This window comes from Myxocyprinus asiaticus, chromosome 28, assembly GCF_019703515.2.
Source record: "Myxocyprinus asiaticus isolate MX2 ecotype Aquarium Trade chromosome 28, UBuf_Myxa_2, whole genome shotgun sequence".
Lineage (NCBI taxonomy): Eukaryota > Metazoa > Chordata > Actinopteri > Cypriniformes > Catostomidae > Myxocyprinus > Myxocyprinus asiaticus.
This window is the reverse complement of record NC_059371.1, coordinates 45,458,603-45,483,306: the sequence shown is the minus strand read 5'-3', so window position 1 is coordinate 45,483,306 and position 24,704 is coordinate 45,458,603. Positions and strand designations below refer to the sequence as shown.

General features: G+C 40.6%; 2 protein-coding genes and 1 long non-coding RNA gene across 3 annotated transcripts; 2 read left to right on the top strand and 1 right to left on the bottom strand.

The window, feature by feature from the left end:
- Nucleotides 1–238: 238 nt before the first annotated feature.
- Nucleotides 239–2,411, top strand: LOC127419348 (uncharacterized). The gene is made up of 3 exons (XR_007893652.1): nt 239–321; nt 471–530; nt 1,522–2,411. It is a non-coding gene; the product is annotated as an uncharacterized LOC127419348 (long non-coding RNA).
- Nucleotides 2,412–9,782: 7,371 nt separating this feature from the next.
- Nucleotides 9,783–13,389, bottom strand: LOC127419341 (proteasome subunit beta type-6-like). Its single transcript, XM_051660699.1, has 6 exons — nt 13,232–13,389; nt 11,958–12,025; nt 11,720–11,851; nt 11,503–11,632; nt 10,080–10,224; nt 9,783–9,977 (listed from the first exon to the last, which is right to left on the bottom strand). Exons 1-6 carry the CDS (start codon nt 13,331–13,333, stop codon nt 9,850–9,852), a joined length of 705 nt encoding a protein of 234 aa, XP_051516659.1. The 5' UTR covers nt 13,334–13,389; the 3' UTR covers nt 9,783–9,849.
- A 52-nt stretch (nt 13,390–13,441) lies between these two features.
- Nucleotides 13,442–19,769, top strand: LOC127419344 (trafficking protein particle complex subunit 1-like). The gene is made up of 5 exons (XM_051660702.1): nt 13,442–13,577; nt 15,485–15,583; nt 15,671–15,741; nt 15,825–15,963; nt 19,502–19,769. Exons 1-5 carry the CDS (start codon nt 13,488–13,490, stop codon nt 19,628–19,630), a joined length of 528 nt encoding a protein of 175 aa, XP_051516662.1. The 5' UTR covers nt 13,442–13,487; the 3' UTR covers nt 19,631–19,769.
- The last annotated feature ends 4,935 nt before the right edge of the window (nt 19,770–24,704 follow it).

The window sequence follows — 24,704 nt, the reverse complement described above, 5'->3', positions numbered from 1 at the left end:
CAGTACTCGGTTTTATTGCTTCATTATTGCTCATTATTTTCACATCTCACATTCTTCCAGGAAACCTTATAGCAATTGTACATGGAATTCAGTTCATGTGTTTTCTGCATTAAGGGGGTTATAGTGTGATGTGCAGCAGTACATCCTGTGAAATGGAGAGCAGTTTGTGGTTTTGTTTTACACTGAGGAAGAGAGATAGAGCTTTGGATTCAGCTGAGCACACAGCCTTCTCCATCCCAATGTATGGCCTTATATTGTGTCCATCCCTACAGCTGAAGACATATACAGCTCTGACAACACCAGCTACAGCAGCATTGACAGGTACAAACACTGACACTGACATGAAAATCACATTGACATTTGTTTACACTGATCATTAGACTTACACCAGCTTACAAAACTGCAGAAATGATTAGAATTACCTTTTGTGTGTGTGTGTGTGTGTGTGTGTGTGTGTGTGTGTCACTCAGGTCCAGCGTTAGAGAGCTTCAGTGTGTTGTGTCTGTCAGGTAACTGGTTTCATTTTTATGGTGAGCTAATTTCTTCGATTTGTATTACTCTAATGCAAAAAAAAAAAAAAAAATCTTATCATTACGATTATATACAATTATATACTTTATCAATTAAGTATATTAGCAGATGAGTATTTCTTCAACTTTGGGCACTTTAATGTCCCAGGAGTTGATTTTTATTAAAACAAACTTTTTGTTATATGAAGGTCTCATTAGAACTGAATTGGAAACTTTTTACCAGGCTTACATAATTTATTTTTGGTACTTTTTAAGTGTCTTTTATGTATAGATTCGACTATTTTAGTCTTGTGACTATCAATATTAAATAATGAAAATCATGCAAAAATCATCTCAAGCTTGAAATATGGAACAAAACTATGAAAAATCAAGGGAAATATCCCTTGTTTATTGATCAAGCTGTAAAAAGTGTTAAAATCTGATTTAATTGTGTGTATTTAGGACACATCAAATGTTATCTATGAAATAAGTCTCAGCAAGACAAAGGAGTCAGTCATTTTATTTGAAAAACATTAAAAATGTAGTTTCCATCAGCGTAATTTCCAGCACAGAATTCTATTGAACACAATACAGAATTTGAGATGTGCTGGAAATGAGTTTCCATGACTTGAATGACATAAATCTCCTGTGATGCATGAACACACACTGATGGACATGGAGAGTAGACACATTAAATCAACTAGTGAGAGTGTGAAACATTTAAACGAGACTTTACTTTCTAGAAGTGCACAGTGCAAAAAGTATCTAAAGTTAAAGAAACACCCTTAAATTAAATTCATTACAACAAATATTACCATGGTGTACACATGCAATTATTCTTTATAAATGTTCTTTACAATTTAAAATATATTACTTTTTTTCACAGTAGTAGTTAAAAATTGTGGCACAATGTGTTTGTCAATTAATTAGTGAATTTTTTATTTATATATAATATAATTTCTTAATTCTTTTGCTTTTGGTGTAAAATATGACCTGGACATGTTCTTGACAGGTTTCGTGGGATTACTCTGAACTGTTCAAACCTGAACCATCTTCATTTACTCCAGCCATCATCATCACCCTCCTCTTCTTCATGATGCAGTTTTGCGTCATAGTGGCAATAATTGTGAGAGCGGCAGGAATCAGGACCATCGGCCACGTGTGAGTTGTGTGAGTCAGGGTCTAACAGCTGTTCCTGAAGGGATCGATCCACACACACAGTTTCTGGTTCTCACACAAAACCAGTTCAGTTCCCTCTGCTGGTCTGCTTACTCTGGATTCACACACCTGCATGAGCTGGACTTGAGCTTCAATCAAGTCTCTGAGCTGGAACTGCTAGGTAAAGAGAGACGCATGAGCGCTAGAGCTGATGGGACATCAGTGTTAAAGATCTAGACTAGTAGTCAGAGGATTGCCAGTTCAAAGCTTGAAACTGTAGGGGGGTTCTAGATTTTCCTTGAACTATGTGTCGACTAGTCAGTGTTAAGGAACCCATGTTTAATTAGGCTGCATTTTGTCCATCTGACCCCAATCAGAAGTGTTTCATTGGGATATATGGACCCTAAAGGATATTCAACAAATAAATAGACTAAATAACTACAACGACTCCTGAAAAATACTCTCCACAGCATCTCACAAATTAACATGTGGATTATGCGAAATAACAGGAACATTGATCACAGCTGAGGATTTGACGTCCGACAGTGACTGTCTTGAAATGCATTATTGAATGCGGTGAGTTTGAACACGACTATGGCACTTTGCGTTCAGTCGTTTAGTCCCTGTAGCAGTGGTGCATTAAAGGACTAAATGTAAAGAATTAAAAAGACAAAACTTCTTGGAGAGAAAACCAGTTTGTGTGGAACTCGGCACAAATATTATACCTACTGTATATATATCATATTGAGCTAAACGTAATTGTTCAGATAAAATTCTGATTTAAAGAATGATTTTAAAATAGTTTGTCTCAAAAATCGTGATTTGTAACAGAATCCCACCCTTACTAGCAACACCAAACAGAATTACACTTTTCACCATTAAATCAACAGTAATTTTTTTTCTGTAGTGAACATCTCCAGACTTACTGAGCCCTATCTCTGTGTGTGTTTCTCTCAGGTCCAGTTCTAGAAAACTTGAGTGTGTTGCATCTGTCGGGTAATAGGTTGGCTGGTTTGGGTGGAAGGGTGTTTAGTTGTGCTCCTGGCCTGACGCCAGTGAATTGCCTCCATTCTGGAGGTCATTAACCTTTCTCGGAATAACCTTCCTGCCCTCCCACCTCACCTCCTTGAGCGTGTGTCTTCCAACTGCCTGAAGACATTCGAATTGGAGAACAACAGTGGCTCATGCCTGTTGAGTTCTTCTCCTCCAAACCTGAGTTACCATATGTTTTCCTGTCCTACAATACATGTCTCTTTAGCTGTGCAGTTGGATCCCTCCACAGCTACCTGAAGGACCAGGAACATAATGTTTACAGACGCGAAGGTCCAAATGAAGACGAGTTTGTTCAAACTGCTGAAAATGTAGTGTGTGCCGGGCTGCCACCCCTGAACAGACAGAGCATTTTTAACCTAAAGAAAGATGTCTTCTGCCCACCAGAACCTACAAATCCTCCATCACTCTATCGCAGAGGAGACATGGGTTTTGAAATGCCTGCTGAATCAGACACTATCCCATCCACCCACAACCCTTCTCCCAGTACCTGGCTGCCAACTACACTGTACACAGTTGAGTCCTGGATTGACATCCGGTCAGATTTCTTGACAGACATTTGGACAGAATCCTCATAGTACTCCTTGACAACAATTCTCCCAGCAGTCACTTCAACAGAACCTTCAATACATATTCCCACTGAAGACACCACCGAATCAACATGATCAGACATCTCACAAACAATCAAGAACACCATCCAACCTGATACATCCCAACCCAAAACTGCAAACAACTACTGAATCAATTACAACCCTACCCGAACAGCTAGTCATTGGACCAATTACTGCTCAACCCCAACCACAAACCACAACTGGACCAATAACTGCTCAACCCCAACCACAAACCACAACCTGCTTGACCAAAACTACCAACCATTGGACCAATTACTGCTGAACCCCAACCACAAACCACAACTGGACCAATAACTGATCGACCCCAACCACAAACCACAACTGGATCACAAGCTGCTTGACCAAAACTACCAATCATTGGACCAATTACTGCTCATTCCCAACCACAAACCACAATTGGATCAATATCTGCCCCAACCACAAACCACAACTGGATCACAATCTGCTTGACCAAAACTACCAATCATTGGACCAATTACTGCTCATTCCCAACCACAAACCACAATTGGATCAATATCTGCCCCAACCACAAACCACAACTGGATCACAATCTGCTTGACCAAAACTACCAACCATTGGACCAATTACTGCTCATTCCCAACCACAAACCACAATTGGATCAATATCTGCCCCAACCACAAACCACAACTGGATCACAATCTGCTTGACCAAAACTACCAACCATTGGACCAATTACTGCTGAAGCACAACCACAAACCACAACTGGACCAATACTGATCGACCCCAACCACAAACCACAACTGGATCACAAGCTGCTTGACCAAAACTACCAACCATTGGACCAATTACTGCTCATTCCCAACCACAAACCACAATTGGATCAATATCTGCCCCAACCACAAACCACAACTGGATCACAAGCTGCTTGACCAAAACTACCAAATATTGGACCAATTACTGCTCATTCCCAACCACAAACCACAATTGGATCAATATCTGCCCCAACCAATCTGCCAAAAACCACCCAAACAAGCAGCTAGCTGAACTGGACTGAGGGCACAGATGCTTGGGTGGTGGATGGAAGGATGTTGCCATAGTGCTGGTGGTTATTTGCTGGGTTTGTTTGCTTCCTGTATCCTGTTCCTCTGGCTCCTAAAAAACTACCTTGCAGTTTACTGCTGACTCAAGCGCCATATCTCGACCCGCTCAGACTGCAGTAGGGTCACATTACAGGTGTACAGGTGCACTGAAATCATGTCAGCACAAGGAGTGGACAACAAGGGTGAAAGAGTGACGTTTTTACCCTTAGAACAGATAAAAGATGTGCAAGCCGTGTTCCGGAGTGTCCTCTACATCTCCAAAAAAGATGAGCGGGATGATGAACGTGGAATGAGGGATCTACAAGGAGGAACTGAAGGAAGAGATGTTTCTACCAAAATAGAACTGGTGTCCATAGCAGAGGTAGAGAGTGATAAATGGATGCAGGACAGATAATGCGCGGGGACGTTTTCAGGAAGACGTTGTTCAGAGTGATTAGCAGAGAAAAGGAGACCGATGGATGAGTAGAAATGGAAAGCTGGAGGATAAATCAAGAGCAAAGAACAGCTCGCTACAGTCTGATTCTGAGAGAGGAGAGTGAGGAGAGGATGGGGAATGAGTGGGTGGTTGGGAAGTGGCAGATGGGAGAGAGGGGCATGGCCTATGAGAGAGCCTACTCTCTGATAGGCCAGGTGGAAAGCGACCTGCCCTCCTCAGCCACTCTGGAGTGAGACACTTTTTATTCGATAACGATGGACATAAACACATCCGTAAATTCTGAACTATTCAATATTTATCACTGATTCAAAGTCAGTAAATTATCCCTTAAAGATATTATATGTTCAGTGGAGTTGTTCAGCCGTGATTCCAATTTATCGGCAAACCCGGAAGGCTAATTCACTATAGGTTCCCTCAGGAATTTACTGTGGGTTTTTTAGAATAGGGATTTTTGAATTACGAGTCAAATAAGGGGCTGTATGCATAAAACTTCTCAGAAATGCTCCTAAGAATTGACTTAAGCTTTGACTTAAGTGTCAAAAAATTCTTAGCTAAGAGTAGGACTTCTTTAAGAGTAGGAGCTTTTTATAAAGATGCTAAAAGAAACATTCAGCAAAGTCTAAGACTGATTCTTAAGTGTTGACTGAGGTGACACTTAAATGTCGACCTACATATCTCATATGCTTATGGTAGTTTGATGAAGCCGACATACTGTTATTCTACAAATTTTTATATTTTTTTCTTCTTTTCAAAATCCCTAAACAAAGAGCAAAATTTGAATTGAACTCCTCCAAGAGCTTTCAAGCTACATCCACCAAACTTAGCGCAGACCTTCAGATGGTTCTCGAATAGTGTGCCAACTGATCAGACTTACGGTTTTCGCACAGCGGTCAATCAAAAATGGGAAAAGTCCAACAGACTTACATTGATGGAATGTTTAGAAATGGCCAACGGAATAAACTTTATTAACAGTAGTGCAATCTTTTTTATTTTTTTATTTAACGGGAATGGAAATGTGGCTGTGAGGGATAGGCTAACCATCTTTTCAATGGCACGCAAGGTATAAAGCTGTATAAACTCCTAGATCACATCGATTTTCCACAACTTTTGTTGTCTGGAGTTGGAAAGATATTTTTTCAATGTTTTGTCCACGGAATGATCCAAAAACACTTTAAACGGCAGTACAGCCCATTGAAGAGACTCTGCGTCTATCCCTCACAGCCTATGTGTCATTCCCATCAAGAATCTAAGATAACGCTACTGTGAATAAGGTCTATGCTCATTAATTCAAACTCCGAACTGTCAAAAATTCAAATGCATACAAACCCACTCAAGGCTTTATCTGCTTTAGGCTGATCTCTCTCGCGCGCTCTATATATACAGTACTGTGCAAAAGTTTTAGGCACTTGTGAAAAATGTTGCATAGTGAGGATGTTTTCAAAAAATAATGACATAAATAGTTTTCATTTATCACTTAATGTCATACAAAGTCCAGTAAACATAAAAAAGCTAAATTAATATTCGGTGTGACCACCTTTGCCTTTAAAACAGCCCCAATTCTCCTAGATACACCTGGACACAGTTTTTCTTGGTTGTTGGCAGATAGGATGTTCCAAGCTTCTTGGAGAATTCTCCACAGTTCTTCTATCTATTTAGTCTCAGTTGCTTCCATCTCAGTTCTCTTCCTGTGGGGGACATGACATCTGTTGCAGGGCTCTCTGTTCTTCTATCTATTTCGGCTGTCTCAATTGCTTCTGTCTCTTTATGTAATCTCAGACTGACTCTATGTTCAGTGGGGGTCATGACATCTGTTGCAGGGCTCCCTGTTCTTCTATCTATTTCGGCTGTCTCAGTTGCTTCTGTCTCTTTATGTAATCTCAGACTGACACGATGTTCAGTGGGGGCTCTGTGTGGGCCATGACATCTGTTGCAGGGCTCCCTGTTCTTCTATCTATTTCGGCTGTCTCAGTTGCTTCTGTCTCTTTATGTAATCTCAGACTGACACGATGTTCAGTGGGGGCTCTGTGTGGGCCATGACATCTGTTGCAGGGCTCCCTGTTCTTCTATCTATTTCGGCTGTCTCAGTTGCTTCTGTCTCTTTATGTAATCTCAGACTGACACGATGTTCAGTGGGGGCCATGACATCTGTTACAGGGCTCCCTGTTCTTCTATCTATTTCGGCTGTCTCAGTTGCTTCTGTCTCTTTATGTAATCTCAGACTGACACGATGTTCAGTGGGGGCTCTGTGGGGGCCATGACATCTGTTGCAGGGCTCCCTGTTCTTCTATCTATTTCGGCTGTCTCAGTTGCTTCTGTCTCTTTATGTAATCTCAGACTGACACGATGTTCAGTGGGGGCTCTGTGGGGGCCATGACATCTGTTGCAGGGCTCCCTGTTCTTCTATTCTATTCTTTTCTATTTGCAAAAGTAATGTTTGGGAGTCTAACATTTATATTTCCTATTGACACACTAAAGCTGAAGATATAAATAACCATCTTAAGACAAATGCTTTTGTGAAACATATTATGTGCATAAGACTTTTGCACAGTACTGTATGTATATGATTTATCTGCCTATTTATGTGACAGTCTGTCTATCTACAGTATCTATCTAGCTGGCTGTTTGTTTTACTGTAATATCTGTATAACCAGCAAACTTCAAACTTTTAAAACTAGTTCAAATGTTCAGAAATGTCTTCAAACATTAAAGTTTGTCTTGCCATTATAAAAACATATAGGGAACTCATAGCTCAGTACTCATTGATGGTAAACTGTTGAAATCGGAGCAATATGATTTCTACAGCAAAGATAGCTAAGAATATTGATGTTATCAGAATGAAACCGCTTGGGCCATATCACAGAAACATCCCATCTCTAGAATCATATTTAGCTTTTATGGTGATTTCAGGAAGGATTTCATTTAGGAGAAAACCTATAACAATAACATTTCCTAAGTGATCTGTACTCTAGATAGGAAACAGGTATTACACAAGCATCCTAAAACATGTCCTAACTTTAGGATAACATTTAGTTTTAGTCATTTCATAGCAGATACAGGTGCATCTCAATAAATTAGAATGTCGTGGAAAAGTTCATTTATTTCAGTAATTCAACTCAAATTGTGAAACTCGTGTATTAAATAAATTCAATGCACACAGACTGAAGTAGTTTAAGTCTTTGGTTCTTTTAATTGTGATGATTTTGGCTCACATTTAACAAAAACCCACCAATTCACTATCTCAACAAATTAGAATACATCATAAGACCAATAAAAAAAACATTTTTAGTGAATTATTGGCCTTCTGGAAAGTATGTTCATTTACTGTATATGTACTCAATACTTGGTAGGGGCTCCTTTTGCTTTAATTACTGCCTCAATTCGGCGTGGCATGGAGGTGATCAGTTTGTGGCACTGCTGAGGTGGTATGGAAGCCCAGGTTTCTTTGACAGTGGCCTTCAGCTCATCTGCATTTTTTGGTCTCTTGTTTCTCATTTTCCTCTTGACAATACCCCATAGATTCTCTATGGGGTTCAGGTCTGGTGAGTTTGCTGGCCAGTCAAGCACACCAACACCATGGTCATTTAACCAACTTTTGGTGCTTTTGGCAGTGTGGGCAGGTGCCAAATCCTACTGGAAAATGAAATCAGCATCTTTAAAAAGCTGGTCAGCAAAAGGAAGCATGAAGTGCTCCAACATTTCTTGGTAAACAGGTGCAGTGACTTTGGTTTTCAAAAAACACAATGGACCAACACCAGCAGATGACATTGCACCCCAAATCATCACAGACTGTGGAAACTTAACACTGGACTTCAAGCAACTTGGGCTATGAGCTTCTCCACCCTTCCTCCAGACTCTAGGACCTTGGTTTCCAAATGAAATACAAAACTTGCTCTCATCTGAAAAGAGGACTTTGGACCACTGGGCAACAGTCCAGTTCTTCTTCTCCTTAGCCCAGGTAAGACGCCTCTGACGTTGTCTGTGGTTCAGGAGTGGCTTAACAAGAGGAATACGACAACTGTAGCCAAATTCCTTGACATGTCTGTGTGTGGTGGCTCTTGATGCCTTGACCCCAGCCTCAGTCCATTCCTTGTGAAGTTCACCCAAATTCTTGAATCGATTTTGCTTGACAATCCTCATAAGGCTGCGGTTCTCTCGGCTGGTTGTGCATCTTTTTCTTCCACACTTTTTCCTTCCACTCAACTTTCTGTTAACATGCTTGGATACAGCACTCTGTGAACAGCCAGCTTCTTTGGCAATGAATGTTTGTGGCTTACCCTCCTTGTGAAGGGTGTCAATGATTGTCTTCTGGACAACTGTCAGATCAGCAGTCTTCCCCATGATTGTGTAGCCTAGTGAACCAAACTGAGAGACCATTTTGAAGGCTCAGGAAACCTTTGCAGGTGTTTTGAGTTGATTAGCTGATTGGCATGTCACCATATTCAAATTTTTTGAGACAGTGAATTGGTGGGTTTTTGTTAAATGTGAGCCAAAATCATCACAATTAAAAGAACCAAAGACTTAAACTACTTCAGTCTGTGTGCATTGAATTTATTTAATACACGAGTTTCACAATTTGAGTTGAATTACTGAAATAAATGAACTTTTCCACGACATTCTAATTTATTGAGATGCACCTGTATGTGATTAAACATTAATGTGGGGGTTGTAGGTCTGATGCAGTTTAAAACTCAAATCTAAAACCGTTTGCTGCTTTGTTTGAGAAAATGACTGCCACAGCTTTTAACATTTTCTTTGACAGATTCACCATTTGTTTAGTCTATAATTTACAATTTAACTGCAAAGTTTCATTCCAAGTCAATTTTGATAAAAGTGCCAGCTCAAATTCACTTTAAATGCCTAAAAAGTCCATTCTGTATTTCATCAAAAACACTGACTTTGCATCTTTAAGCTTGAAATAAAATCCATTTACACCACACAGTTTGAAGTCATGTTTATTTGATCTACAGAAACGTGTTTAATTGACAGATCAGTGTGCGTGGCATTCAGACGATGGAGAACTGTGGTAACTGGTTCCCGAGGATGACCTGTCTCTCCACACCTTGTTCAGAGATGACGGCCAGTCTCACCACTCCTCCACTGGAGCCGTCTCTCTCCATGGCCAGAGTCAACGCTACAGACAGACAGAACATGGAGGCATTAGAACCATGAAGATACACGAACATGCAATTTATAAACTGTCAAGGATAAAATAAAGCAATATTTGTGGTGTCACCTCCGGCAGTGAACTTCAGACACTCTTCTTTGCTCATTCCAACTTTGTAGTTTGAATCCACATAGCCGTAGATGTAACTGCTGCCAGATCCACCGACAGACACCGGCTGCCTGGTCAACATCCCGCCAACGGGCACCGTGTACACCTGAACACACACACAGTGATCTCACATCTGTGATGCTCCATTACGCTGCACTTTGACAAAATAACTCCAATGAGGTTCTGTATAAAAGCACTTCATTTGATTTAAATGATTCAAATCAAATCACTTTTATTGTCACACAGCCATATACACAAGTGCAATAGTGTGTGAAATTCTTGAGTGCAGTTCCGATCAACATAGCAGTCGTGACATGACAGTCAATATTAATTATTCATTTGATTCAAGTTTAAATAAATAAACATTCTTCTAATGGTAAAATCGATTTCATACTACATGTTACATACTAGTGATGTTTTTTTGATAATGTGAGAGCCAAAAATGACACTTTTTTTCTAATGTCTTTAAAGTTACAGTTGCTGAAACCAACAGTCAGCTGTCTTGGTTTGACTTATTTAGTGATTATTTTTCTATAAAATGTGTGATGTTTTTTTTTTCTCCCCAATTCCCAATGCGCTCTAAGTCCTCGTGGTGGCGTAGTGACTCGCCTCAGTCCGGGTGGCGGAGGACGAATCTCAGTTGCCTCCACTTCTGAGACCGTCAATCCGCGCATCTTATCACGTGGCTTTCTTATCACCACATTATAGCGACCACGAGGAGGTTACCCCATGTGACTCTACCCTCCCTAGCAACCTGGCCAATTTGGTTGCTTAGGAGACCTGGCTGGAGTCACTCAGCACATCCTGGATTCAAACTCGTGACTCCAGAGGTCATAGTCAGCGTCAATACTCGCTGAGATACCCAGGCCCCAAAATGTGTGATTTTTAAAAAAATAATTTTTTTTGATTAGTAACAGTTGCTAAAAAATAAAAACACACTGTCCTCAAATCATCCGTCTCACAGTGTTGTTTCCAAAAAGTTTTGGAAATCGTTGACTTGGACCAAATAATAAAGAAAAGCAGCCAATAAGTGTTGTTATTATTCTAAAATGTGAAAAAGAAATTATAATAAAGAATGAGTAAGTGTTTCAAAACTTTTGACTGGTAGTGTATATATATATATATATATATATATATATATATATATATAAAATGGTTTTATTCAACAACCACTTGCTTGATCTGCACAAACGCCTGAATACTTGCTTGGAGAGGTTTTTGGACACTTACAGTAAGCAGCGTTTCAAAGCTGTAACTTTTGATTCCTTTGTAGTATCAGTATAAAACATTTTTGTCAGGTAAGTTATGAGCATTTCTTTTCTGTGCCTGTTAGAAGGTCAATCTTGCCTTCAGGGTGTAAGGAGTTACTGAATTTGTGTTGTACCTGTCCACCTCTGCGTCTGTCCCAGCCCGCCACGATGATCCCGGCCATCAGCTCTTCTCTGTATCTGTAGCACATGTCCCGAAACAGACTCGCAGCCGTCTGGACCAGAGGAGCTTCATCCAGCTCGATACTGAATCACACACACACACACACACCATGAGTTAACACACTGGAGAAGCTGAACATCCTGAGCATTCACTCGCGTCTGCTCTAGTACCTGTGAAAGCCCAGCTGGTAGGTGACGGCGTCGGCGATGGCCTGTGTGTCGGCCGCTGAACCCGAGCGGCAGCAGAAGATCCGGTCGTGGATGGGCGTGAGTTTATCTGTCACACGGTTGGCAATGTAAGCACTGCACAAAAACACATTAAAACATCTGTTACAAGATCTTCTGTGCGTCCATATCTGACACTACCGGACTACATCTGTTAACACAATTAAATAATCATGTGTCTCACCCGGTGGTCGTGCGGGAGTCAGCACCCATCACAACTCCACCATCAAACTCCACCGCCATGATGGTGGTCTACACACCCAACAGAGACAACAAGATCACATTTATTTCTGATATCATTTCCATTTATGAGACTCTGAACCAGAATTATTAAACCGATAATTTTGGCCGATAAATCGGACGATATTCTGACTTTTTTGATTATTGCACCACTGATAAATTTCCGGTTTGGTCGTTTTGTTTTTCTTGAGGCCGCTGAAAATCACCTGCTTGCATGTGAAGTGACTGAGACATGTAAACGACCAGTCACGGTTTGTTTTGTTGTTACGTGTCATCGTGTTACTACAATAATAGACCGGTGTGAAACAGAGTGTCTAATAAACGATTCACATATCAGAGCCGCGACAGACACGTTTGAGCTCATAATGTTAAAGTGTTCATCTGTTTCATTCTCCCTCTCTCTCCTCAACAGTTCCCTGTAACTTTAACTGTCTTATCTAATGATAAAAAGCAAATATCAATAAAACTAATATCATATACCATCTGCAGATATCCAAATATCTCGTTTAAACAGATGTAATAAACCAACCTCACAAAACTTGAACAGATCCAGTATCCTGTGGAGCGCTCATTTATTTACCTCTAAAGCACGTATTCTAACAGTCTCTCCTCAACAGTTCCCTGTAACTTTTCTAATGATATTGTCTGGAGTTCTTTGTATACAGAATGTTCTTGGACAGATATTTTATCAATGTTTTGACCACGGAACAATCCACTTTGTAGAGACTGTCAGTCTGTCCCTCACAGCCTCATTTTCATTCCCATTAACTTCTATTGAACCCAGAATATTCCTTTAAAATTACTTAGTAGTATACTTACGTAAATACACAGTAACTTAGAAACTGTAAAATAAAGTTTGACCTTTTGTTTTGTTGATCTTTGTTCTTTAAAAAAAGATCTACAAAACTACTAAATGTTTTAAAAAAATTAAATATGGCGCTAGCGTGAATAAGGTCTATATTCAAGATAAAACCGCCAAAGATCTCCGCCTCTGGGTTCACTCATGGGATAAAAACCAATGGGTTTATTATTCCGTTTCAAATACTCATGAGATTAATATTAATGAGGTAAATACTCATAAGGTAAAAAATTAATGAGTTCATTATTCCGTTTCACGATCTGCTGCATCATTCAATGAGTTTAATCAAAATAAATACGATTATCTTTATCGTAACTCAATCATTTGATATTAATAATATTACTCTTAATGTTTCTTACCCCTGTGCTGACTTCTCTGCTCGTCCAGTCAGGAAATAAATCATTATAATCGTTTAAATGTGAAACTTTAGCATGAAACTGCAGCGCTGCGGCCGTCGCCATCTTTATTTAGCACTATTCCTGAAGGACCCCGCGCGAGGAGCCCGCACATATGCCTGTGTTAAACACCCATGACTGCCTGACAGATCATAAAACACTACCGCATACATGTTTAGTACATAATTTACACAATAACATACGGTGTTGTAGTTGATTTATGCTTGTGTGTGGTGTATTGGAGAAGCGAGTTTGTGATATACGTTCAGGCAGGTGCCGCGTCACTCTCGGAGCGGAAGCTGTGCGTAAGGTAAATAATACAATTCATCCACATTTACTGCAAAAACACGAATAAAATACAAATCAGACACAAATAATAGAGATAAAAGCAGGCGTGATGTTCACCATTCAACATGTGTGTATCTCTCATGTTCAAACACTGAAATTGTTTTTCTCCCATTTGATTTTATGGCATAAAATTGCTAGAATAAGCCAATAAAACGAGATTTTGAGAAGCATTAAATGGGGAGAGTGTTGGGAAATGTCGCCATATGAAAATTGTCAAACTATTTCCCCCCCCTAAAAAAAAGTTGTAAATTTCTCTAATTAAATTCAAGTTTCTTTGAATGTATACATGGCACACATTTGAAACTACTCAAGCTGAGTGAATTATTATAATTTATACTTCAATATTGCTCTTCTTAGTCGAGCTCATCCGCATTGTTTCGCACTTACAATGGAAGTCAATGGGGACAGTCCATAAACGTTAAAATACTCACTGTTTCAAAAGTATAGACACAAGACATAAACAATATGTGTGTTAACATGATTTTACTGTGATACAATCACTTACTAACCGCATCTGTGGAAAGATAGAGACAATTTTATAACTTCGTTGCCATGACAGCCCTGTAATCAAGAATAAACGACGATTTAAACAACTTTACAGCTGAAATAATACACAAGTTTTAACAGAAGAATTAATGTAAGTGCTTATATAATATTAAAAGCTTCACATTTCTGACTTTAAACCTCTAAAGATTGACCCCATTGACTTCCATTGTAAGTGTCTCACTGGAACACACATTTAAAGAAAAAGGAGGAACCAGTCCAAATTAATTTTTGTGGTAATCAACATTATGACACAAATGCTGTCGATTGAGATTAACTTGTAGTGAACACAGAATATTCCTTTAGCCTTTGTGCATCAATTTAAAAAAGTTACTCGGAGGTCCTTAGAGGACAAAAAAGTTCGCGTCAAAAAACTGCCATAATAATATTATATATTAATATTATTTTCCACTTTCACTGAGTTACATCAGTCCTGATCATAACTACCAAATATTCATTCATTTTCAGGATTTTAACCCTTTAAATGCCCGTTTGTTTACATAATGCCACTGTTGTTTTTTACACACACACACACAAAACACACTCTGACATCCATACGAACACACACACACACTTTTATCTGCATCATTTATTCAGTTGGCCTGCAGTGCTCTATAATACAGCAAACAGAGAATAGGGGAAAAGCATGTATTTGCTCCATAGGCTAAACATGAGAAAAATGGCGCCATCTGGTGGAAAATATTTAAAATGTAAATGTTGAAGCCAGCGCTCTGGAATGAAATTATAATATCATAGAATTCATGATTTTATGCTTTAATGGCACTGAGATCAAATATTACAGTTTTAATGGGTTTCAATGGGGACATTTTTGTCCTGAAGGTCCTGAGTGTAACTATTTTGTGTAGCAAAATGTATGCCGTTGGCATTAACACAGCCAAAATTATCGAAAAAACAAATGAAAAAGATACAAATGTCCCGAAGTTCGCACAAAGGTTAAAGCATCAATATAATTGATGCCACAGTCTAAAAATAATCCTAATGGGGAAATAGATAACTGTAGTAACAGGTCATTTAAAGCAAAACTGTGTGAAATTAGTTTATCTGTGAAGAAAAACATCCTGATGTGTTTAATAACACTTTGAGGAGCACTGGAAGAGAAAATCAAAGGCCGTGTGGTTTTAAAACAGCATATTATTGGTTTCTTTAAAGACTACTCTTTCATTTCCAACAATGCATTTTGTCGTAGTGAGAAAGTGAAGGAAAATTATGTTTCCATATGGCAACACTGTACCAGACTGTGTGTGTGTCAGTGAAGGTAAACTCTCCTCATCACAATAATCTTGTGTTCTGTCTAATATCTCTCAGATGACGGTTCATAACTTGTTCATATTTGACCGCAACGGCACCTGCCTTCATTACAGCGAATGGAACCGCAAGAAACAGGCGGGAATCTCCAAGGATGAGGTACACATACACACATGTAACAGACATGAACAGCTCTGTGTGTTTGAAGACTGTTTATTGATTCTCTCTTTCTGTATTTGTGATCAGGAGTTTAAGTTGATGTACGGAATGCTGTTCTCCATCCGATCATTCGTCAGTAAAATGAGTCCACTGGACATGTATCCTTCAACAGCTCTGCTCTTTAAGTGTTTGTGTGTCTGAAGTGTGTATTTGTGTGCGTGTCCTTGACTAAGTGCTTCAGGAAAGATGGATTCATGACGTTCCAGACCAGTCGTTATAAACTGCATTACTATGAAACTCCGACGGGCATCAAACTAGTGATGAACACAGACCTCAGTGTTCCAAACTGTAGAGACACATTACAGCAGATATACAGCACTGTAAGAGACAGTATAGTGTACACTACAGAAACAGCACTATAAGAGACAGTATAGTGCACACTACAGATACAGCACTATAAGGGATAGTACGGTGTACACTACAGATACAGCACAGTAAGAGACAGTATAGTGTACACTACAGATACAGCACTGTAAGAGACAGTATAGTGTACACTACAGATACAGCACTGTAAGAGACAGTATAGTGTACACTACAGAAACAGCACTATAAGAGACAGTACGGTGCACACTACAGACACAGCACTGTAAGAGACAGTATAGTGTACACTACAGATACAGCACTATAAGGGATAGTACGGTGTACACTACAGATACAGCACTGTAAGAGACAGTATAGTGTACACTACAGATACAGCACTGTAAGAGACAGTATAGTGTACACTACAGAAACAGCACTATAAGGGACAGTACGGTGTACACTACAGATACAGCACTGTAAGAGACAGTATAGTGTACACTACAGATACAGCACTGTAAGAGACAGTATAGTGTACACTACAGATACAGCACTGTAAGAGACAGTATAGTGTACACTACAGAAACAGCACTATAAGGGACAGTACGGTGTACACTACAGACACAGCACTGTAAGAGACAGTATAGTGTACACTACAGATACAGCACTATAAGGGACAGTACGGTGTACACTACAGACACAGCACTGTAAGAGACAGTATAGTGTACACTACAGATACAGCACTGTAAGAGACAGTATAGTGTACACTACAGATACAGCACTGTAAGAGACAGTATAGTGTACACTACAGATACAGCACTGTAAGAGACAGTATAGTGTACACTACAGAAACAGCACTATAAGGGACAGTACGGTGTACACTACAGACACAGCACTGTAAGAGACAGTATAGTGTACACTACAGATACAGCACTATAAGGGATAGTACGGTGTACACTACAGATACAGCACTGTAAGAGACAGTATAGTGTACACTACAGATACAGCACTGTAAGAGACAGTATAGTGTACACTACAGATACAGCACTGTAAGAGACAGTATAGTGTACACTACAGAAACAGCACTATAAGGGACAGTACGGTGTACACTACAGACACAGCACTGTAAGAGACAGTATAGTGTACACTACAGATACAGCACTATAAGGGACAGTACGGTGTACACTACAGACACAGCACTGTAAGAGACAGTATAGTGTACACTACAGATACAGCACTGTAAGAGACAGTATAGTGTACACTACAGATACAGCACTGTAAGAGACAGTATAGTGTACACTACAGAAACAGCACTATAAGGGACAGTACGGTGTACACTACAGACACAGCACTGTAAGAGACAGTATAGTGTACACTACAGATACAGCACTATAAGGGACAGTACGGTGTACACTACAGACACAGCACTGTAAGAGACAGTATAGTGTACACTACAGATACAGCACTATAAGGGACAGTACGGTGTACACTACAGACACAGCACTGTAAGGGACAGTATAGTGTACACTACAGACACAGCACTGTAAGAGACAGTATAGTGTACACTACAGATACAGCACTGTAAGAGACAGTATAGTGTACACTACAGACACAGCACTGTAAGAGACAGTATAGTGTACACTACAGAAACAGCACTATAAGGGACAGTACGGTGTACACTACAGACACAGCACTGTAAGAGACAGTATAGTGTACACTACAGATACAGCACTGTAAGGGACAGTACGGTGTACACTACAGACACAGCACTGTAAGAGACAGTATAGTGTACACTACAGATACAGCACTGTAAGAGACAGTACGGTGTACACTACAGATACAGCACTGTAAGAGACAGTATAGTGTACACTACAGACACAGCACTGTAAGAGACAGTACGGTGTACACTACAGATACAGCACTGTAAGAGACAGTATAGTGTACACTACAGACACAGCACTGTAAGAGACAGTACAGTGTACACTACAGAAACAGCACTGTAAGAGAGAGTATAGTGTACACTACAGACACAGCACTGTAAGAGACAGTACAGTGTACACTACAGAAACAGCACTGTAAGAGAGAGTATAGTGTACACTACAGACACAGCACTGTAAGAGACAGTATAGTGTACACTACAGATACAGCACTGTAAGAGACAGTATAGTGTACACTACAGACACAGCACTGTAAGAGACAGTATAGTGTACACTACAGATACAGCACTGTAAGAGACAGTATAGTGTACACTACAGAAACAGCACTGTAAGAGACAGTATAGTGTACACTACAGATACAGCACTGTAAGAGACAGTATAGTGTACACTACAGAAACAGCACTGTAAGAGACAGTATAGTGTACACTACAGATACAGCACTGTAAGAGACAGTACAGTGTACACTGCAGATACAGCACTGTAAGGGACAGTACAGTGCACACTACAGATACAGCACTGTAAGAGACAGTACGGTGCGCACTACAGATACAGCACAGTAAGAGACAGTACAGTGTACACTACAGATACAGCACTGTAAGAGACAGTACGGTGCGCACTACAGATACAGCACTGTAAGAGACAGTATAGTGTACACTACAGATACAGCACTGTAAGAGACAGTATAGTGCACACTACAGATACAGCACTGTAAGAGACAGTATAGTGCACACTACAGATACAGCACTGTAAGAGACAGTATAGTGTACACTACAGATACAGCACTGTAAGAGACAGTATAGTGCACACTACAGATACAGCACTGTAAGAGACAGTATAGTGTACACTACAGATACAGCACTGTAAGAGACAGTATAGTGCACACTACAGACACAGCACTGTAAGAGACAGTATAGTGTACACTACAGACACAGCACTGTAAGAGACAGTATAGTGTACACTACAGATACAGCACTGTAAGAGACAGTATAGTGTACACTACAGATACAGCACTGTAAGAGACAGTATAGTGCACACTAAAGATACAGCACTGTAAGAGACAGTACAGTGTACACTACAGACACAGCACTGTAAGAGACAGTACAGTGTACACTACAGATACAGCACTGTAAGAGACAGTATAGTGTACACTACAGACACAGCACTGTAAGAGACAGTACGGTGTACACTACAGACACAGCACTGTAAGAGACAGTATAGTGTACACTACAGATACAGCACTGTAAGAGACAGTACGGTGCGCACTACAGATACAGCACAGTAAGAGACAGTACAGTGTACACTACAGACACAGCACTGTAAGAGACAGTATAGTGTACACTACAGATACAGCACTGTAAGAGACAGTATAGTGTACACTACAGACACAGCACTGTAAGAGACAGTATAGTGTACACTACAGATACAGCACTGTAAGAGACAGTATAGTGCACACTACAGATACAGCACAGTAAGAGACAGTATAGTGTACACTACAGAAACAGCACTGTAAGAGACAGTATAGTGTACACTACAGATACAGCACTGTAAGAGACAGTATAGTGTACACTACAGATACTGCACTGTCAGACTGTGTACTACAGTAATTCTCTCTCTGTGTTTGTAGTTGTATGTGGAGTATATAGTGAGGAACCCGCTGTGTGTGTTGGGCGAGTCTCTACAGAGTGATGTCTTCAACACTAAACTGGACTCGTTCATAAGAGCTCTGCCATTCTTCAGTGTGCGCACCGCGTGACACCTGCTCGTGTGGATTCAATGTTATTGTGACGATAAAAATTATGATCGTATATTTATATTAAACAGCCTGTTTTATTCAATGTGTTAACTAGAGCTTGAAAGTGACCCACACATCACAAAATAAACCTTTTTGGAATGACAAACCACTAGTTTCCCCAATAATATGTATGTGTGTTTGGGTGTATTACATAATGATGTTGTTTAACTACTGTGTGTGTGTGTGTGTGTACAGGTTTTGCTATACTTGTGAGGACCAAGTATTGAGAATCAACCTGTTCTGTGAGGACATTTCTGGTTGTGAGGATCTTTTGGGTGGTCCTCACAAGGGAAATAACATATTCAATTGTTTTTTTGAAAATGTAAAAATGCAAAAAGTTTTTTGTGAGGGTCAGGTTTAGGGGTAGGGTTAGGGTTAGGGGATAGAATCTATAGTTCATACAGTATAAAAATCATTATGTCTATGGAGAGTCCTCATAATGATAGCTGCACCAACATGTGTGTGTGTGTGTGTGTGTGTGTGTGTGTGTGTGTGTGTGTGTGTGTGTGTGTAGTGTTTAGGGGTAGGGTTAGGGTTAGGGTTAGGGGATAGAATCTATAGTTTGTACAGTATAAAAATCATTATGTCTATGGAGAGTCCTCATAATGATAGCTGCACCAACATGTGTGTGTGTGTGTGTGTGTGTGTGTGTGTGTGTGTGTGTGTGTGTGTGTGTATATGTGTTTAGGGGTAGGGTTAGGGTTAGGGGATAGAATCTATAGTTCATACAGTATAAAAATCATTTTACTATGTCTGTGGAGAGTCCACATAATGATAGATAAACCAACATGAAACAGACTGAAAAGAACTGGCTAATAAGAGTCATTCGTTCAGAAATTGGGCTACACTGGTCAAATCAATCAAATAACTTTATTGTCACTCAACCATATACACAAGTGCCATATAAACAGTGGGTGAAATGCTTGGGTGCAGTTCCGAGCAACATAGCAGTCATGACAGTGATGAAGCATATACCAATTTACAATAAACATCAGATTTACACAAAACAATTTACAAAACTAATATACACATAATTACTCACAACACAATATACAAATAATAACATTCAATGTACAGTATACAATACACACAATATAGAATACACATTATACAATAAAAATAATATATATAAATGTGCAGTAAGGTTGTATTGTACTGTATTGACGTTCAGGCTGTCGGTTGATAGTCAGATGCCAGTGTGTTGTTAAGAGAAATATAATTATGACAGTCCAGTGTGAGATATAAGAGTAAGAGTAATAAAGTGCGGTGCCGATATATGTATCGTGAACGATCAAGAGTTCAAAAGTCTGATTGCTTGTGGGAAGAAGCTATCATGGAGTCGGCTGGTGCGGGTCCTGATGCTGCGATACCGCCTACCTGATGGAAGCAGTGAGAACAGCCCATGGCTCGGGTGGCTGGAGTCTCTGATGATCCTCCGAGCTTTTTTCACACACCGCCTTGTATATATTTCCTGGAGGGAGATAAACTCACCTCCGATGATGTGTCTGGCAGTTCGCACCACCCTTTGCAGTGCTTTGCGGTTGTGGGCGGTGCTATTGCCGTACCAGGCGGAGATGCAGCCAGTCAGGATGCTCTCTACAGTGCAGGTGTAGAACCGTGTGAGGATGTGGCGGTTCATTCCAAACTTCCTCAGCCGTCTCAGGAAGAAGAGGCGCTGATGAGCCTTCTTCACAATGGCCTCAGTGTGGATGGACCATGTGAGTTCCTCAGTGATGTGGACGCCCAGGAACTTGAAGCTGCTGACTCTCTCCACTGGTGCTCCATTGATGGTGATGGGACTGTGTTCTCTGTCTTTTCTTCTGAAGTCCACCACAAGCTCCTTTGTCTTACTGACGTTAAGGGAGAGGTTGTGCTCCTGACACCAGTGTGTCAGAGTGTGCACCTCCTCTCTGTAGGCTGTTTCATCATTGTCAGTGATCAGATCTACCACCGTCGTGTCATCAGCAAACTTAATGATGGCACTGGAGCTATGTGTTGCCACACAGTCATGTGTGTACAGGGAATACAGTAGTGGGCTGAGAACACAGCCCTGTGGGGCTCCAGTGTTGAGGGTCAGTGATGAGGAGATGTTACTGCCCATTCTAACCACCTGTCGTCTGCTTGACAGGAAGTCTAGGATCCAGCTGCACAGCGAGCTGTTTAAGCCCAGAGCCCGGAGTTTCTCATCAAGCTTGGAGGGCACTATGGTGTTGAATGCTGAGCTGTAGTCTACAAACAACATTCTCACATAAGTGTTCTTTTTTCCAGGTGGGAGAGAGCAGTGTGTATTGTTGATGCAATGGCATCATCAGTGGAGCGGTTGTTGCGGTAAGCAAACTGCAATGGGTCTAGTGATGGAGGCAGCACAGAGCAGATGTAATCTCTGATTAGTCTCTCAAAGTATTTGCTGATGATGGGGGTCAGAGCAACAGGACGCCAGTCATTTAAGCAAGTGATTTTGGATTGCTTTGGTACAGGCACAATGGTGGACGTTTTAAAGCATGTGGGGACTACAGACAAAGAGAGGGAAAGGTTGAAAATGTCCATAAAAACACCAGCCAGTTGGTCCACGCACGCTCTGATGACGCAGCCCGGAATGCCGTCTGGACCCGCGGCTTTATGGATATTCACCCGTCAGAAGGATCGGGTTACATCCGCTACAGAGATGGAGAGTGAACTAACCTCTGTAGCTTCGGCCGTGAGAGCTCTCTCTGCAAGGGCGGTGTTATTTCCCTCGAAACGAGCATAAAAAGTATTTAGCTCACCCAGGAGAGAGGCAGTTTTTATTCTCTTTAAAGTCTGTGATGATATTAATTCCCTGCCACATGCTTCTAGAGTTGGTGGTGTTAAACTGTCCTTCAGTCTTGTTCCTGTACTGGCTTGTTTTGCTGCTCTGATAGTTTTGTGGAACTGGCTTGTTTATGCTCCTCCGCATTAACGGAATTAAAAGTGGAGGTCCACGCATTAAGTTCTGCATGAACATCGCTATTAATCCACAGTTTCTGGTTAGGGTAGATCCGTTTAGTTTTGGTCGGCACTACATGATCTATGCACTTCCTGATGAAACACATTATGCTATCAGCGTAAAGCTCGATGTCGTCATCAGAGGCGGACCGGAACATCTCCCAGTCCACATGATCAAAACAGTCCTGTAGCATAGAATCTGATTGGTCCGACCAGCACTGGATCATTCTGAGGGCGGGTGCTTCCTGTTTCAATTTCTGCCTGTAAGTGGGCAGAAGCAGAATGGAAGAGTGGTCCGATTTGCCAAATGGCGGGTGGGGGAGGGATCTGTAGCCATCCCGGAAGGGAGAGAAGCAATGGTCCAAAACCCGGTCCCCTCGTGTGTTGAAACTGATGTGTTGGTAGTATTTAGGTGCTATTGACTTGAAGTTGGCTTTGTTAAAGTCCCCGGTCACAATGAACATGGCCTCAGGGTGTGCGGTTTCCTGCTTGCTTTTAATCCCATACAGTTCCTTGAGTGCCCGGTCTAGAAAATAGTTTAGAACAATTGAATTAGGATTTGAACAAGCAATATAAAAGGAAAAACATTGAAAATCACTAAAGAAAAACAGATAATAAAAATGATTATGATCAATTATGTATCAAGTTAACTTTAACTAGTGAACTTTATAAACTGAATTAAACATTTTCTACATTCATGTGTAATGAGGCATTTGCGGTGTGATTGGGGGGGTTACATTTTTAATAATAAATTGATCGAATGCTCATTCATTAGTTGTGGTTGTCCCTCTGGAGACGGCAGGATGCTACAAATCTTGCAGCTATATTTGCACATTCAGCTTTGTCGCCGCGGATAAAAGGAAGTTTTTCAGTTGGGATATAGTTAATAAATTTGGGAAATATGTTGTTAATTTTCAGTCACCGTGCTCAGGTAGTTTGCCACGGTGTACTCTCGATTTAGTGCAGAATAACATTCCAATTTGTGTTGATTTTTAATGGTGTTTGTCCAATTGGTGATGTATTTGTCCTTTTCTGTGTTTAGAATTTGGTTGGTCCGAATGATTGTGTGTGTGAGATTGTCCTGAGGTTGTCTGATCTCTGCAGTAGTGAGGTCAGTCAGTCTCAGCACCAACTGGCAGAGGGGACTACTCGCCTCACTCAGCTCTTGGTATTTTAGAGCTTTATAATGGTATGCATTGGGGTCTCTCTCTCTATCTCTCTCTTTCTATCTATCTGTCTTTCCTGTCTCTCTCTCTATCTTTCTTTCGTGTCTCTCTCTATCTCTCTCTCTGAGCGCATGTGTGGATTGACTGGGAGGAGCATGTGAGTGTTTGAGCATGTGGCGGCTTTTTTGAGTGAGTTTTTCCTTTTTCCTATTTCTGTAATAATTTAGTTTAGTTTGTAGTTATTTCTAATTAGCTGTTAGGGGTTGTGAAAATGTCGGCAGACTCTGACAGGTTTGCTACTTTAACCACCCGGAATGGCTGTAAATGTATACCAGATGAATCTATCACTGTTGAAGATTGTTTGACTGCTATTAGCAGTGAAATAGGTCAGGTAAAGATTATAAAAATTCTATCAGCACGGACTCAAATGTTTTTCTTGTGGGATTTTTGGTCACAAAACAAAAATGTCCATCTAATAAGGTGGCTAAACAAAATGAGACGGAACCTAATATATTTCTGGAGCGAGTGGCTTCTACTTCGGAAAATATAAATCAGGATGTAGATAATAAAACTGATCAGCGGGCTGTATCCGATTCTTTGACTAAAGACGAAGAATATCCGAATGAGCATGCAGCAAACAGTCATGCTGAGGGTGCAGAAACACGTTCAGTGAACGCTAGTGAGCGTGATAATGTCAGCAGTGGGGCTTGCGGTGGAACAGAGACCGCCGCTGCGGGAACCAGCGACCCAGAGTGCACAGGGGAGCCAGGTGAGCTCGCGGGAGCTGGAGAGTCATGGGACTCGCAAGCATCTGTTGGCCTGTCACAGAGTAACTTGGACCAGCTCACCGAAAGAGGTGAGACTCAGTCTATAGATGCTGATTCTGATAGTGAGGGATCTGATAT